Genomic DNA, 16183 nt, shown 5'->3' with positions numbered 1-16183 from the left:
TGGTTGTTAATAAAAATGCTTCCAATTCAGCTCCCTCATTCAAGGAATTAAACAATCTTTTTACAAGAAACTTGCTTTCTAAACCAAACTTTGTTTTTATTTCTTTTTTCCTGTAAAAGAGAGCGAGGGTCCGCAAGAAGTGCTGGTACCTCATTTATCACTCAGGATTTTTTGCCCTCAGGGATCTCGGATCTCAGTTATAAGTAACAGATCGAGCCCTTCATTTCGCAGCTGTCAGCTGCAGCTATAACCATCTGTCAGCTAAAGATCAGTTAGGACCTATCGAGAGTCTAATTTCTCGGTTTAGGATACCCTTTAACATGACGATATTCACGTGAAAGGGAGGCGAACAATGTAGTCATTCCTGTTAAATGTACCAGGCCCACACTCGGCGTTTTCGTTACTCTTATTCCACGTCCCAGCAGGCAAAGGCAGAATAACATCGACCTACGGTAGGTTTACGAGCCCGCAAGACTGAGTGCACCCCAACCAACCACCAACTGTTTCGCCACTGAAACCGCTGGTCCACAAACCTACAAGTACCTTAGGCCGATGATGTCGCAACCACCCTAGCATTCGGCGGCAGATTGTGAAGTTTCTGTAACCGAATCGTTCAAGTTTTTTATTGCCACAGTGTCCGCCATAACAGGTATCCTTGGAGCTCGGGGAGTATCAGTTGGCACCAACTTGTCTTCAAAAGGTGTATTCCACTCTTGGACTTTACCACTCGCAAAAAGCACAAATGTTACCCAGCCGATTACGTACATCCCAGCAGATATGTAAAACACTTTCTGCCATTGAAGTCTTGTCGGCTGTGGAAAGGAGACAGTTAGCTATGCATATGTACGGGCTGTAGTTCAACTGGTAGTTGAATCATTATGTCGTTACGTAAGCCGCTCTCTTCAATGGACAACGCGCGGCAAGTTTTCGCTTATGGGTCTCAACGTCAGCATTTGAGTTTACCTTTTCAATCCCAACACGTGACCAATGACGTCACCAAAATTCAAACTAAGAAACTATCGATTCTTCCGTGAGTTTCTACTTTCATGAGGTATTACATCACTTAAAAACCTCTATTTACACAAATTCTCAGTTCGAAAGGGTTTTCTAGAGAAAATGATAAAATACAGAAAACGAATTGTACCATGCTAAAGTACTGCTTAAGAGGTTTTATTCAATTGGTACTACTCACTATAGGATCGATTTCAGCCATAGACTCAACATTTTCTCTCCGCTCCATTTTGACTCTTGTGTTTTAAGCATCGAGTATATTAACCATCACGCGGGTAATTTTCGGGCTATTGACAATTTTTAACATATAACTCAAGAGGCTAATGTCGATGCAAGCTTCTAACGCGCGTGAAGCGATCGCGTTTTGACATCGAACGGAGAAACCGTCTTCGCGTTATATTCCTTTCTGGCAACACGGCCAACTGAAAGACAGACATGAGACACAGACAAACAAAAAAAAAAAGAAGGATAAGCTCAGTCGATAGAGCGCTTGACTACAGAGCGGAATGTCGCGGGTTCGAATACTGAAGGTCTTAAAAAATAACTGAGAAATGAAGGTACTGCATGCCTTTGCGCTCCAAACGGCTAGACTGACTTTCAAGTGGCTAGGATGACCACATAAAATGGCGGCCCCGTCTCCAGTAGGAGGCTTAAAAATTCTGCCTCCAGTCATTACTTTCGTGCTAAATACATTGAAATTGAAATAAAGCGGGTCTTTTTTCCCTTCTGATATGTCGGGGCAAAATGGAGTCGTCACTACAAACTAACTACATAGTGGTCGAAATCTAAACAACATGATAACGTAGGATGGCGTTTTTGATGTGTGACGGATGAATGGAAGAGGGAACCGTGAAAATTAATAGGATTGTAGTGCACACTTCTATAAAGGCCGTTACTGGTATTGAAAGTTTGATGTGAAGGAAAGGCAAAGGAAATTTCAGGAATTTCCCAAGCTATATTTTTAACCCTGGAGGCCGGGAGGGAGTTGATAGACCGAGTTGACAAACTGGTTGAGTTCTTAATTCTTTACTGAAAGAGATTGAAGTATTTTCTCTAAATACAACGGACAAAAACCTGACGCCTTTCAAACGCTACAATGACGACTGTGTTTGCGAATCTCATCAAATAAAAAGACTGCATCACCGGTACTCTGAGTTAGTTGTGCCGTATTGAGAGCCCAAACTTTTAATAGTCGCCTGCTTTTACCAGTAATTAAGACCCGAAAATTGCTCTAATCACTCACTGTTGTCAAAAAAGGGGACAACAACAGCCCGGTTTTCGTCAACAGATCGGTCTCGTGTGAACAGAAATGGCGCGATCCAATATTAGATTATATCCATTACTTGGAACCAGCCCCGTCTGAACAAAACGTGATCATTTCTCCAAAAACATACCTGATTGTATGTTAACAGTCCTACTACAAAAGGTCCAATGATCCCTGGAATTGTTCCCGCTGAGTTTGTGATTCCCATCAGAACTCCCGAGAATCTAGGAGCGATGTCCAAATGATTGACACGGTAGGAAGCCGCATTAAGATTAGAGGCCCCTAGGGCCAGTGAAAATAAAACAACAGCCAGGCTGGTGGAGTTGCAGCCAACATAACTTGTAGCTACCATCAGGCAGGCAGGTATAAGGTAACCTGAGATACAGAAGCAGATCACTAAGTGAAACTGGAAAGAATTCTCAGAACGTCTACATGTAGATAAAGTTGAAGCTCTCGACAACGGCCACCTTGAGAACAGAAGAAAGTGGCCGATGTAGAAAGGTGGCCGTTCTAGAGAGGTTTAAACAAGAGTCAATGTAAGGACTGTCCGCCAAAAAAGTGGCCGCTGTAGAGAGCTTGCCGTTAGCAAACCATCCAAACATTTACCTACTTACCAACAAACGAAACCCAATCTGTCGTCAGTCCTTTGACTGACTATTGCTTGTGGACAGAAACGTGGTGTTATGACCATAAAACAGCAAGAAAGGAGAATACAATGGCCCCATTTTTTTACTACTCTTACTAAAACATGTTTAACCCCACAATTCTGAAGCATTGTCTTCCTATGACTTTATGTGTAATTGGCCGTGTTAAGTTCGAAAGGAAATGTGGTAAAATATACAGCCGCCAACTTTTTCCGTATGGTGGATTGAAATCAATTCTTACGTGGAAGTAAGTCAGGGGTAAATTAAAGCAAGATGCATTATGGGCAATGTGAAAAGTGTGAATGACAGACAAGTTCCCTAATTTGAAATAACCATTGTTTGTTCATCCAGTTGAAATAATATAACCTGGCGACTTCAAAGAGACTTGTTTCCTCACAAACCTTTTGTATTACGGCTCTCATTTTTAATCCTTTGGTCCCAAGAGTGACCAACATCAATTTTCTCCTTACAACATCAGCAGATCATCAACAGTAAAGGTTATGACAATTACTAAATTCATTATCAAAGGCACTGGGATCTTAAACCAAATTCTCTTAACTATTCATGGAGATCAGTCTAGAGAATTTGTATGTGGATCTTGAAGGCACTCACCTCCTGTAGCAAGGACTTTCCTAACCTCTCCAGTAGATAATACATTGTTTTCACGCATCCAGTCCGCAAGCTGACCAGAACCGATACCAGTTACGCACATACAAACAAACGGAACAGCAGACAAAAGACCATTCTGAAATAATACGAGTTTTAAATGATCAACGTATTTTTAAGAAGCCGACTGATTAATGGCCCGTTTACATGGAGGTGGGGGACCCAAGATAGGTGAGGTAACCCGCTTAGGTGGGGTAACCCGCCTGTCCATACAATCTCTCATATGGTCACCTCACCTATCATGTAGACGTGATCAAATTAAAATGAAAGATTATATAGACGGACGGGTTACCCCAACCAAGCGGGTTACCACACCTACCTGGGGTCCCCCACCTCCATGTAAACAGGCCCTAAGTCGCAACAGAAAAACTGAATTCACAACAACTTGCACTGGCATGGAGTGCGGAATAAATAAATAAATATAAAAGGGTTCGGGTAGTAACCGAACACCTCATAAGTCACAAGGAAAGATGACAAGTGGAATGGACGACAACAAGGAAATTCAGATTTGTAAGCTGTACATTTACAGTAATATAGCCCCATAATAGCCCCATCTTACGATCACGTTTTGTCGTCCCAGAACAACCGTTTCGTTTTTGATGACATTTACACTAAACCGGAACGCCCTTGCGTCTGCACGAAACCCGTACCGGGTATGGCTTCTGCTCACATACAAAAACAGCCATTTCGGCGTGATTTCAGTATCGGAGCGAAGCGACACCGCTTCCATCTCGAAAGTGGAACGTCACTTAATATCGGATAGGTTCGGCGCCAGTCTTTGTCAGCAGACCTGCACCGTTCTAAACCTCTTATTTTACTGGTCCCCTTTAATCTGCACTTCCACTGTTTTCAGGTATAGGGACATTGCTATGTGACAAACTCTATTGTTTTCCCAGCTAATCAAAAACAACCTTTCAAATAGGTGCGGGATCGCCCTCTTCTTTCTTTCCACAAGCGATCTATAACAATGCGTCTTTCTCACCTGAGAAATTGAAAAGTTCAGAACTTCTTTAAAATACGACGGCAAACAAGTAAGAAAGGTGTAAAAACCCCAGTTGTTGCAGAAATGTGCGACAATTATCCCCCACACGGCTGGCGAAGTGAACATTGCAAACCATGGGGTGTCATATTTCTGAAAAAAATTAACAATGTAGTTAGTGGGTCACATATTCCAAAACCTAGAAAAACCCCTGCCACTCCTCCACCCTAACCCCACCTGGCAAATTCCTTTCAACCAAAATCTCCTGTTTAAATTTCTGGCAACTTCCAGTAACAAATAGACCAGCAATTTCCAAAATTTCCAAAAGAAGAGGACAACCACGCGAGGTGTCAAAAGTTTCGTCCCGGAAGTTTTGTTTCCATTCATTCCATTTCGGTTGAATGGTTCGCCTTTCGGAAATTCAACAATTCAGTTCTTGTGCCTTCTGGGAACTTTCGAGGGAAATTTCCGTACAATTTGCCACCCTTGCTCTATTGAAAAGCGAAAGGAAATGGGGAATACTGGGAGTGTTGGGGGGCACACAGGTAAGCCTATTTGAACGTATGGAGCTTGTATGCGTGGAAGGCGTTTGAAGTGGAGGGCAATGGGTAACACCTGGGGAAGGGGAGCAATAAAGGCAGGCGAGTCCCTTAATCTCCTCAAACCCTTCCTCACAGGATAGCCACTTTCAGTCGCATAAAGCCACTACGTCTTCCTTTCTTGCTAATATAAGAAACAAGGGAAGTTGAATAACTTGAGAACAAAATGATAGGGCTGCGAAGATATACCGATACATCGGTGAAGTACGATATTTCTTTTCTTTATATCAATTTTATGTGAACAAGATTTCCCGATATTAGAATACAATAAAATATGCTACATCAACAAGTTTGTGAAATCACTGTCAAATATTCCTCACCGAAACTCTGAATTTTAGCCCTACAAGGTGACTTTAATAATGGAAACAAATGAAAATGCAAACCATCCCTGAGAAGAAAAAAAAAATGGGAATAAAGACGCGAAAGTCCCTTCCCCCGAAATGCTTGCAACCACGCTGACCTGGAAACAGAATACCACTCTCAGACACGAGTAGTGGCGTCTTCATTTATGGGTAAGAAACATGGGTAACTGGCCAACTTGTCAACAAAATGGTTAATAATTGTAATAGGAATAAGTACGAGTGATTAACAAAATCGGAAACCGCTGGTGTCCGATTTGTTTAACCAAGAATATGATCACAGACCGAATTGGATGACACAACGTTCTGTTACCAAATGAATTGATCATAACTGTAGTAAATTTGCGAAATTTTAGGCTTTTTTTAATCAAAACACAAGAATTTCTGACAGCTTTTTTGCTAGCAGTCAATCTCGACCCAAAGCTCTTCTGCCGCATGACTTACGTGCGGAGTCAAAAAGCCATTCAAGTGCGCCCGCGCAATGGCGAGTACTGTCCCAACTGTTCTATTAGTGCTATAGTTATGATTAGCGACAAAAGGGTGCCACTAAATAAAGATAGCATAATTCCCGTACTCTTCTTCCTTTGTCCTGTCCTGCTCCTATAGTAGCATGAATAAATTCTCTCTCTTTGATGGATATTCTCGGATGATTAGCTGGTCTGTTGGACGTAAACATCATCCAGATGAAAGACCATAAAATGCCAACACCACCTAAATAAAACATTTCATTTAAAGTACACCAATCTGTCAGTATGTAAAGAAACACAAACGTATTCGTTCACGACTACGCGCAATTTAGCCTGGGACCAGGCTCCGCACTGCGGAAAAAGGAGAAAAACACCGGTGTGCGAGAACAAAAATTCGGAGAGCGAAATTTTTTTTCCTGCTCGTCGATATTTTTCCTATTTCACCTCTTTTTTTGCCTTTTTCCCCCACTGCAGAGCCTGGTCCCAGCCTACGCGCGAGACGACATAAGAAAGTACCATCCATCGGGAGACAAACGATAAACGAGCCCGTCACAACTACCGCGAAGCCCACCTTCGAAATGGTGTTACCATTCAAATGAAGCCCTTTTGACAGAACCTTTCTCAAGAATTGCTTATTTTCTAGTTATCTTAAAAAGATATTGGAATTTTTATTGTGAAAATTTCACCATTATGAGTAAATGGATTAAGCACATGGTCAAGAAGAAATTCATTTACTTATGGTCTACAAGCGAGTTTCATAGTACTTTTATTATTTCGAGGTATCTCTAAAAAGTATCGTCGTAATGGAAGAAGTACCCATACTGAATGTACGCCTTCATCAAAAGTATCTTCTATAAAGGGTGGTGTCAGGGCGTAGATGCCTATTGCTCGTCATAAAACTTTCAGGTTACCTCGAAATTACTTGTAAATGACTCACAGCTCCAAAACAAACAAATATGTCTTCTCGAGGTTGTAAATGATTATTTATGGTTACAGATAACAGATATAAACTTTAACTTTGGCACTCAGATTAAACGGTTTCAAAAGCCCCACTCACTGCAATCGGTTTCATTTTCTTTAGTTTTGACCATCCACGCCTTCCATAGTTTATTTGCTACGTGTTTGAATGTCCCTTTACTGCTTTACTTAATGTCAACATGAGAATTGTTTTTTTCTTCCGTTACAAACCTGCTTCATGCTGAGTTTGGTTAATTCTACAATTTTATATGCAAACATAGCCAATATGAAACAATTTGGTAACGTCCATTAACGAGTTGTCTTTTTATATTACACTCTATTTGGTGGCCATTCCCAGCTCTTTATAGCGCAATTCGGTTCAACCGCGCTGCACTAACTATATATCAGTTACGTCTGGGTCTCTACTGGAGGTGTTTCTAAAAATAGAAATATCATCATTGACAATTAGGTATACCCAGGAGGGAGGGCTCCTTATTCACTGTATTGCAGGGGAAATACTTACCAAAGACATAAAATACAGATGGCCATCCTCCCCAGATGTCAGATGCACAGAGAACTCCTGCCAATGGCATGCCAAGAATAGTGCCAAGTTCTTTCCCTTTGTGATACGAAAGGTAGAAAAATAAACAGCTATTCTTGCACTGGATTTGTGTACATCTAACCTAGAGGTGTATCTATCTCTTATTAGGGAGCTTAAGTAAAGGCGTTTAAGTAAGCCCCTTTCTCTTTCAATCAGCCATAACGCTTCCAAATTTGTATTGCTAAGGGTATACAGTCTCAACGCGATTCGAACGAAAATTTGGGCGAAAAAACTGCTCAAGAATGGATCCACTTCTGGTTGACGTGTGCGTCGCTCAAAAACGTCTTTGCCTAACCTCACTAATTTTGACCGTAAAACGTATGAGCAACCCTAAGTTCTGGCCAATGTTGCTTGGGAGATTTTACTGTTTTGACCGGAGTGAATATAGAGGGTTGTGTGCGAATCCAAATATGGACGAACTCCAGCTTACCAAACCGGCATTTTTCCAACCGAGTTGACCGGGTGGTGGCTGAATTAAAACGTACTTACCTTCATAAGAAAAAGTGATCAGTTTGCTCCTTTCCAGGGGAGGGGCCCAAAAGCTCCACATGGCATGCATAGCTGGGAACGTTACACCCTGCAGGAGACATGACATTACAGGAATTTTTTACAATACGCCTTTCAGGACATCATCGCGCAGAATGAGTCGACATCATTAGTTATTCATGACCGCTTGTAAGCACGCACTGCATAAGCCGTTTAAAGTGAGATACCAGGGAATGAAAGCCGAGAATAAACAATAGCTTCCATGGCCCTTCTTTTTTTACTCTGCTCTAACAAGTTGATATGTAAGGCGGTATTCACTACAAAGGAAATACCACACAGACTTCGACCAATGAAAGTGATTCAGTTCACGCTTCACCTGTGATACGACAGACCTGTTTCCACCACGACTGTACGTAAAAAATGCCAAGAGCAGAATAGCGACCTCTTTGTGACCTTTGCTGACCTGACCAAGGCCTTCGATACGGTAAGCAGAGACGGCTTGTGGAAGACAAAGGAGAAGTTTGGCTGTCCCAGCGAATTCATAACGACCGTGCGACAGTTTCACGAAGGCATGACGGTTAAAGTTCTGGACATGACAGAGACGAGTCAGAATACTTTCCAGTAACGAATTCGAAGGGCGTAAAACAAGGCTGTGCTCTTGCTCCGATGCTCTTCAGTATAGTATTCTCGGCCATGGTGACTGATGCCTTCCATGAGTCCGTGAGAATGTCTGAGAGCGGATAGCCATCGGCCTCTCTACTAAGCTGAAGGTTTACCATGCAGTGGTACTCATCACTCTTCTCTACTCATGTGAGACCTGGACTGTGTATAGCAGACAAGTACACGCCAACCAGCTCAATCATATCCACCTAAGCTGCCTCCGCAGACTTCTCCACATCAGATGGCAGGACAAAAATCCTGACAAGGAGGTCATAGAAAGGGCGGGCATCCCCAGCGTTGACACCCTCCTACAGAGAGCCCAGGTTAGACGGGCAGGCCATGTCACCAGACTACCTGGTTGCCGACTACGAAAGCAGGTATTGTATGGAGAACTCTGTCAAATAGAGTGGTCTTTTGGGGCAGAAGAAACGTTTCCAAGACATGCATCAAAGACGGCCACGAAGGTTATCTTCGACATGGTTATCTTCAACTTTCGAAGGACAAACAACAAGTACAATGGCCCGACAACAACACCCATGATGCCGATTTAATTCAAGTGTCTGCGTCTTTGTACAGACTAAATTATACTGATGTAACAGCACTGCTTTAAGTATAAACAAGACTGGAGGGGTTAAAGGTACATGTAAGAAAGCAAATCCGTATTAGAGAGGATTAGCTTACAATGATAAGTTACAGAAATTCAGAATCACGTTTACGGCAAACGGCAGACTTCAATTTGCACCACGTGACCAAATTCAATCTCTTCTAAGCAACAGCAATAGGTTTCATTTTAGGTTCATCCACATGACTTATTTTCAACAGTTTTTCTTTGCTGATATTCCTTATTTGAAACTCGAATTGTCAACCTGAATCTGACGTTCGCTGTTAGCTGTACACATGATTCGTGGAATCTCCCGTGTGTTCTTTATGGCTTTTCCCTGATAAAACAACAACTATTTCCAAAAGTCTGCACAAAATTAAAAAATAAAATTAATGAATCGATAAATGAAACAAAACCAAAATTTCGTTAGAATCACTCGAACTTCATCAGCAATGTAGTTTCAGATTCGGTTACTTACTTTACCTTGGGTATTCCCAAGAGAGGATTGTGAATGGTTGGGCGAATTGTTATTGAAAAGCCTTTTTTCATAGAACCTGTTCACCAAAAATCTATTTCCCACTCTTAATATGGTCTCTATGGTGGGGAGAAGGCTACTTTCAAGGGCTTGCAGCTGAGTCTTAAGTATGTAAACAGTGAAGCTATTTCAAAGTTTACATTCATGAGGTAGGTAAAAAAACTTGTGTCACAAATCGATATACACATGCATCTGCTTTATTTGAACTAATAACAGAGCTTATTTAGGATTGCCTCCAGTTAGAATAACTTTCTACTTTTCATAATAATTAGTAGAGGAGACTGGTTATGAAAGCCTGCAAACATCAAAGTTGGAAACAACACAACAGTGCTGTAGCTTATGCTGGACACTCCCTGACCATGCACAATCCTTTGTTTTTTGTTCACAAATTTTCACTGAATAATTAATGCGATGTTTCTATGGTCCTGTAAGTTCAAAATGCTAGGAATGCTAGAGAATGCTGTGCACGGTTAGGTACAAAAAAGCTAACAAAATCTTACAACAAAGGAGTCTAACGGGTTTCATAAACATTCCACTTTAATAACTGCGTTTTCTTTTGTCCTTTTCTTTCCCTTTGTTGGGTTTTACAGGATTTATAGAGCCTGTGTAGCAGGCGTTAAAATAAGAAGGGGAAGGGGAAATTTGGGTGCGCCAGGACGCCAAGGTCTCTAAGGGGTGGGAAGACAGGGGTTCTCTTGTTTCCCCTCCACGCGTGCCCCTTGCACTCTTGCTTGCAGTTAAATTCCCCCTTCCCCTTTCCTTTTTTTTTTGCCTGTCACGCAAGCAAGGAACTCTTTATAGTTAGTACTAAAACCAATCCACTACAAAATGTTTGCAACTCAATAGTTTACCTCTCCTAATCCTTCCAGTATTCTCACCAGAATTAACATTCCAGCACTATGACGTGCAGCAAGAGGAGTGAAAATTGTCAACACAGAAGTGAAAAGCACTCCCAGGCCTAACAAATATTTCCCACCGAACCGTGTTCCCAGCCAGCCACCTGGTAACTGAGTGATGACATAGCCAAAGAAAAATGAACCCAGAATTAGACCTATAAAGAGCCAAAAACAAAGTATTCTGATCAATAAATAAGAATCTAATAGTACAATGTAGCACATCCACAAAAGGATTCTTAATACCCTCCATCCAATATTGCAAGAACAAAATGAAATAGAATGATAAAATTCAAACTCCTTTAGATCTGAAAACAGCAATTGTGATAACCATTCAGATTGGGCATAGACTAGAGTATCTAAACACCTAAATGGGTAACCAATGTAGCTCATATCAGGTAAGAAGAGAGATGAGGTTACAATATGGCACACAAGAAACTGCTTGTACAGTCAACAACAATAATAACAACTAAAAGTGCAATGTAGCACATCCACAAAGGGGTTCTTAATTTACCCTCCATGGAAGGCTGCAATTTTGAGCAATTAAAATGAAGTAACATGATAAAATTCAAAGTCTCCTAGACCTGCTTATTTTTATTATTTATTTTTTTCATTTTTTCGTCAATACTGCACTCCAAAAACATATTAATGCACATTTGAAATTCTTAAAGTGTTATGGTTCTCGTTACATTTGAGATGAAATCTCAGAATAACTCAGTTCACTTATAATAAAAAAAACAATTCAATTTTGAGGATAGAACAGAAAAAAAAAATTACACGTCACAAGCTTTAGAAAGGTAACAAGTATCTAAAGACGCTATGACTACATCGCTTGTGACAGTACATTGTGCAACGGAGCGTCATTATACTTATATAGATTGAAATTTGTTTAGAGACTGAATGGATAGTAACTAGCTGTGAATTCTATCTGGTGGGTAACACTATTTTGCAGTTCCTGTAGCTGGAAAAGGGAGGCAACGCTTCTTGTATTAATTATCAAGTCAAGGCATTTACTGAATAATAATCTGCAAAGATCTAGATTTGGTGAGCACATTATATTACCTTGTGTTTTTTGATCCCAGTTAAACTCTCCATCCTACAGAAGAAAAATAATTACATATAGTATTTCTTCACAAAGACAAGGGTTCAAACACAGGGTCCAGAGGAGATGTGTTGGTCGTCAGAACATCAAAACCGGTCGAAAACCTCTGAAAAATGGGCTATTTTGATCGCCTTCTCGCCTTACAGTTTCGTTACACATGGTATAGACCGCAAACCAAGAGACTGAGGGCTCGCGAGATCGGCTTACAGTATAAAATACGAAAAGCAGTAGATCATTGGGCTAATTAATCGTGCTAAGCGACAGGTATAGACATTTTCTCAAGGTGAGACTTTAAAGTAGGTTGAGTTTGATAAATAATTTGAGTTTGACAAGTAATTTATTGATTCACACGAAACTTCTCTGGACGACCCTGTGGTTCAAAGTCCCAGTTGATCTGAAATGTTCAATGTACCAGAGTCAGCAGAGTAAAATGTTCCTGCAAAAAACTGTCAAACAAAACTTCTGCACTACAAAACCATGGAATAGTGGTGATCCAGTTAGCTTTGTTTGCCAGTATCATCCAAGAAAAACACAATTATCAGACGGTTTGTGTATAATATGGAAAATTATGCCTGTCTACATAATTCTTCACACCAAATTATTGGTACCCATTGTAACTTTGTACAAAAAACTTGCTTTTCTCTGTGCCCGGAAATTCAAAAGTGGAAATTAAAATGCGTCATTTGGGCATGACTCGAGGTTGGTTTTCGCTTAATTCGTGGCTCGTGATTGACTCATGCATGTTGTTGGCTCGTGAAACGGCAAAAAAACGTGTGACATACACATCAATATTCTTGACCTGTATACCTGTACTTCGATGTCTTGTTCTTCCTTGCCAAGCTAGACTGTTCAGAGTCCCCAGTTTTCCCATACGATCATCGAGATCGACGGCTTTGCGTTACGGGCTGCCATCTTGCATGAGTGTCAAAACTACTTAGCGGGCAGGGGGGTGGTTTGGGAGGAAGCGAGAAAAATGTTTTTATTTCTATTTTACTTGCCCCCTCCCGCAAGAGCTATATAATCCCCGACGCCCGCCCGCTTCGTACATTTGAAAATCAAGATGGCCGCCATTAATGATGAGACGGGCTGTATCACAGGTATCCCAAGCTCACTACAGGAACGCGGACGTGACTCTCGCTTGCGAGCGGTGTTGTGTTACATACGGTTATTTACAAAGGCTTGTATGGGATGTAAACGGTTTTTCTTAAAAGAGAAAAAAAAACTGTTATGTGTTTAAATAAAATCGACTTACCTTATTGCCTTGTTGTATTATTTGTTGTTTGCCCGCGTCTCAGGTCGTTTTGAAGCGTTTTCGGCGAGACGCGGACAAACAACAAAGAATACAACACGCGTACCTGTAGTGTGCTTGGGTGGCCTGCGGCTATATCTCGACGATCTCACGGAAAAATAAGGGACTATGAACAGTCCATAGCCAAGCTTGCGTACGATAATTGACCACCATGCTGCAAATACAGTACACTAGACTCCTTTCCTTCTTACCTTTTTCTCGAAATCTGTGGAAGAATTTCTTTGACATTCCGGGTTATTTGCAGACGCCTGTTCGTTCGCGTAAGTGGAATTGACCATGGCCACCAGAGCCAAGCTTAAATTCACTCGGAGAAGATACACCACACTAAAACCCGAACAGGACAAAGCTGCGAGAACGTATCTAGCGGGTATATAGCATCTTGACTGCCGGTAAGAGTTAGAGCTATTTTCTCGCAAAAGTGGTAAGGCCTCTTCCATTGCCAAAGAAATAACAGGACTTTGAGGTTTAAAGTGCAATTCACATGCTGCACACTGCTGAAGTCACGAGAGAAGTAAATTTTGAAATACGCGGCAATCCCTGGAAACTGGATAGCCGAGTAGAGGCTCTGTGAACTCTCTGGGAACTAGTTCGCACAGGACAGATAATGCATCAAAAAAACCGGGACAGCTTTCCAATCAACAAGGTTTTTTTATCTTTATTTTTATTCCAAAAAAAAAAAAATATATATATATATATATATTTAACAATTATTCGCCGAAGGCGAAGTTAATATTGTTGAATAATCCCCGAGACGAAGTCGAGGGGATTATTCAACAATAGTAACTGAGCCTGAGGTGAATAATTGTTTTAGTATATTCACACGAAGTGATCTCAACAGAATCAGAAAGGAAACCATTAAAAAACCATTAGTTTGATTGACGGGTGAAAATTCATGCGTGAACACGAAGCCGTAAACAGTGGATGCGCAAAAGTTAGATCTTTACAGTATCTTCAAACATGGCAAATGATAGTTTTAATCCTTTTGTATCGAGTTTTGTAAGCTTTAGCATCAACGGTTTAAAAGAAAACGCCGAAAATTTAAATTACTACCCAATTCTGAGAAGAAAAGTATCTAGAGCTTTATTTGTTTCTGTCAACTCAACGTGAATGAGAAAGTTTTCTTCGTCGCTTCTTGCAAATGCTGTCAACAGCGGCTGCGATCAAGGTAAGCGTTGTTTATCTCCAAAGTTCTTTGCCTTGTTAACTTGCTGGCACGTACAATTTTCGAAAATATTTGCCTTCCTCTCTTCTCCATAAATTAACCTCTATTTATAGGCAAAATTGGTCTTGCGAGAAAATCCCGAAATCACAAAACAGTGACAAAGCGACCTCGTTTTCCTCTGTAGTGGTAAACATAGCTTCGAGCGTACAAAAAGTCAGCTAAAGTAAACCACTTCACAATAAATCACGCTGTTTAAACACCATGAAGTCTTTTCTTGCCTTCAAAGTCATCAGCACTTGGATATTCGTGTATTTTCAAACAGGTTTTACTTTGAAACTTTGGCAAAACACCCAGTTCACGACAGCGATTTTGCTCGGCTTTATATTCACCGCCTAGCGCAGTGAATATAACGTCATAGTCCGAGATAGCTAACCAATCAGATTGCTTGAATTACCAAGATCACTGAGTGTGTATATACTAAATATATATATATATATATATATATATATATAAGAAGATATAACGAAGAGACAAAATTCTCTGTACAGAGAATTTTGTCTCTTCGTTATATCTTCTTATTCAAAGCTCTACACTTAAATAGTATATTGAGCACTGTTTAACGGCTTTAGCCACTTTATTACACGTATATATATATATATAATTTCTAATATTTTTAAAAGAATCTTTAACTTTCTTACAGTGTTGTAATTATCGACATCTTTTCTCATAGACTGGTTCAATCCAACGTCTCCGGAATGTGAAGGTCATCCTAGTGGGCAAGCATTTTTATACGCTCCTAGCTGTAAATGTAAATGTTTCTGATTCAGTTTTACTTTCCTTTATAAAAGAACTGGACTAAACTTTTTGGCTAGGTATTAGCTTCTTAAACCCAAGTTCCAGAAGTACTATTTCTCAATAGCCTAAAGTGCGGTTATCAGTTTGTTTGTTTTTTTTGTTTTGAAATTTCTCAGCTTTTACACTCTGTCTTTTTTATAAGAATACTTGTTTTTTGTTTTGTTTTTTTTTTGGTCCAGGCTGAATGTTCTTCTTTTTCTGTCGATTTTGGGCTGAAAATATTCTTGTGTTAGCGGAGCTCTGGCGCGCGAAGCGCGCCTGCGGAGCACCATGGGTAAGTAAATCTACCCATCCCAGAAAATTTGGTAATCACGTGAACGTACACGGCCCGCCCGCTGCCCGTCCGTCCGCAGCACAGGGAAACCAATGTTCAATCCCACACTTTCTAGCTAGTTTTGGAGCACAGGAAGACTGATATTGCACACATATTGCACATCAATGTTGTGATCAATTGACAGCTGTCAAAACAGCGTCCCGCTGACCAGTATCACCTGACCGTATCGCGGGCTCAGGTGTCGATCCATCGAGGTCGAGTATTTTTTGAAGTTATCCCCTGACAAGTTACTAGTTTTCAAATGATTGCAGGCTCAAGTTTAATTTTTTCAATTCATATGAAATATGTCGTGTTTTATATGTGCCGCACAATTAAAATTTTGATTTCAAACTGACCTCGGAAGGTAAGATTCAGCCAGTTTTTACAGGCAGGGAAGACATGCCATTTGCTTTTGACTTTTCTCACCAAGGTCACTCGTTGGTCACGCTCTACGTCCAATTTTTATGCTCTGATTGGTCAAAATTTGACAGGTGAGTTCATGCGGAAAAATTATGCAGCATCTTGAAACTGGTTTACTTTGACAGCTGAGGCTGACAGAGTTTTGTGTCAACTTGTGATGTTTTTAACTGTCTTTTTCCACTGAACATTGTACAAAATGAAATTCAGCTGCTATAAAGAGTCTTCTGTTATTCATTGCTAGTTTTTTTATCGGAGTTTTGGTTGAGAAATACGTCGCTTTTCAAAGTCTGAAATCCGATT

At 40.6% G+C, this 16183-nt stretch overlaps 1 protein-coding gene across 1 annotated transcript; it reads right to left on the bottom strand.

Annotated features, from left to right (window-relative positions):
• Window positions 1–231: 231 nt before the first annotated feature.
• On the bottom strand, window positions 232–13585 carry LOC140947037 (sialin-like). The gene is made up of 10 exons (XM_073396116.1): window positions 13325–13585; window positions 11785–11818; window positions 10681–10880; window positions 8037–8124; window positions 7470–7565; window positions 6097–6233; window positions 4568–4717; window positions 3532–3664; window positions 2406–2650; window positions 232–812 (listed from the first exon to the last, which is right to left on the bottom strand). The coding sequence occupies exons 1-10, from the start codon at window positions 13568–13570 to the stop codon at window positions 570–572; spliced, it is 1572 nt and encodes a 523-aa protein (XP_073252217.1). The 5' UTR covers window positions 13571–13585; the 3' UTR covers window positions 232–569.
• Window positions 13586–16183: the final 2598 nt, after the last annotated feature.

The sequence above is a fragment of the Porites lutea genome, chromosome 8 (assembly GCF_958299795.1).
Source record: "Porites lutea chromosome 8, jaPorLute2.1, whole genome shotgun sequence".
NCBI classification, from domain to species: domain Eukaryota; kingdom Metazoa; phylum Cnidaria; class Anthozoa; order Scleractinia; family Poritidae; genus Porites; species Porites lutea.
The sequence above is the reverse complement of the archived record's forward strand: the minus strand, read 5'-3'. Positions and strand labels throughout refer to the sequence as shown.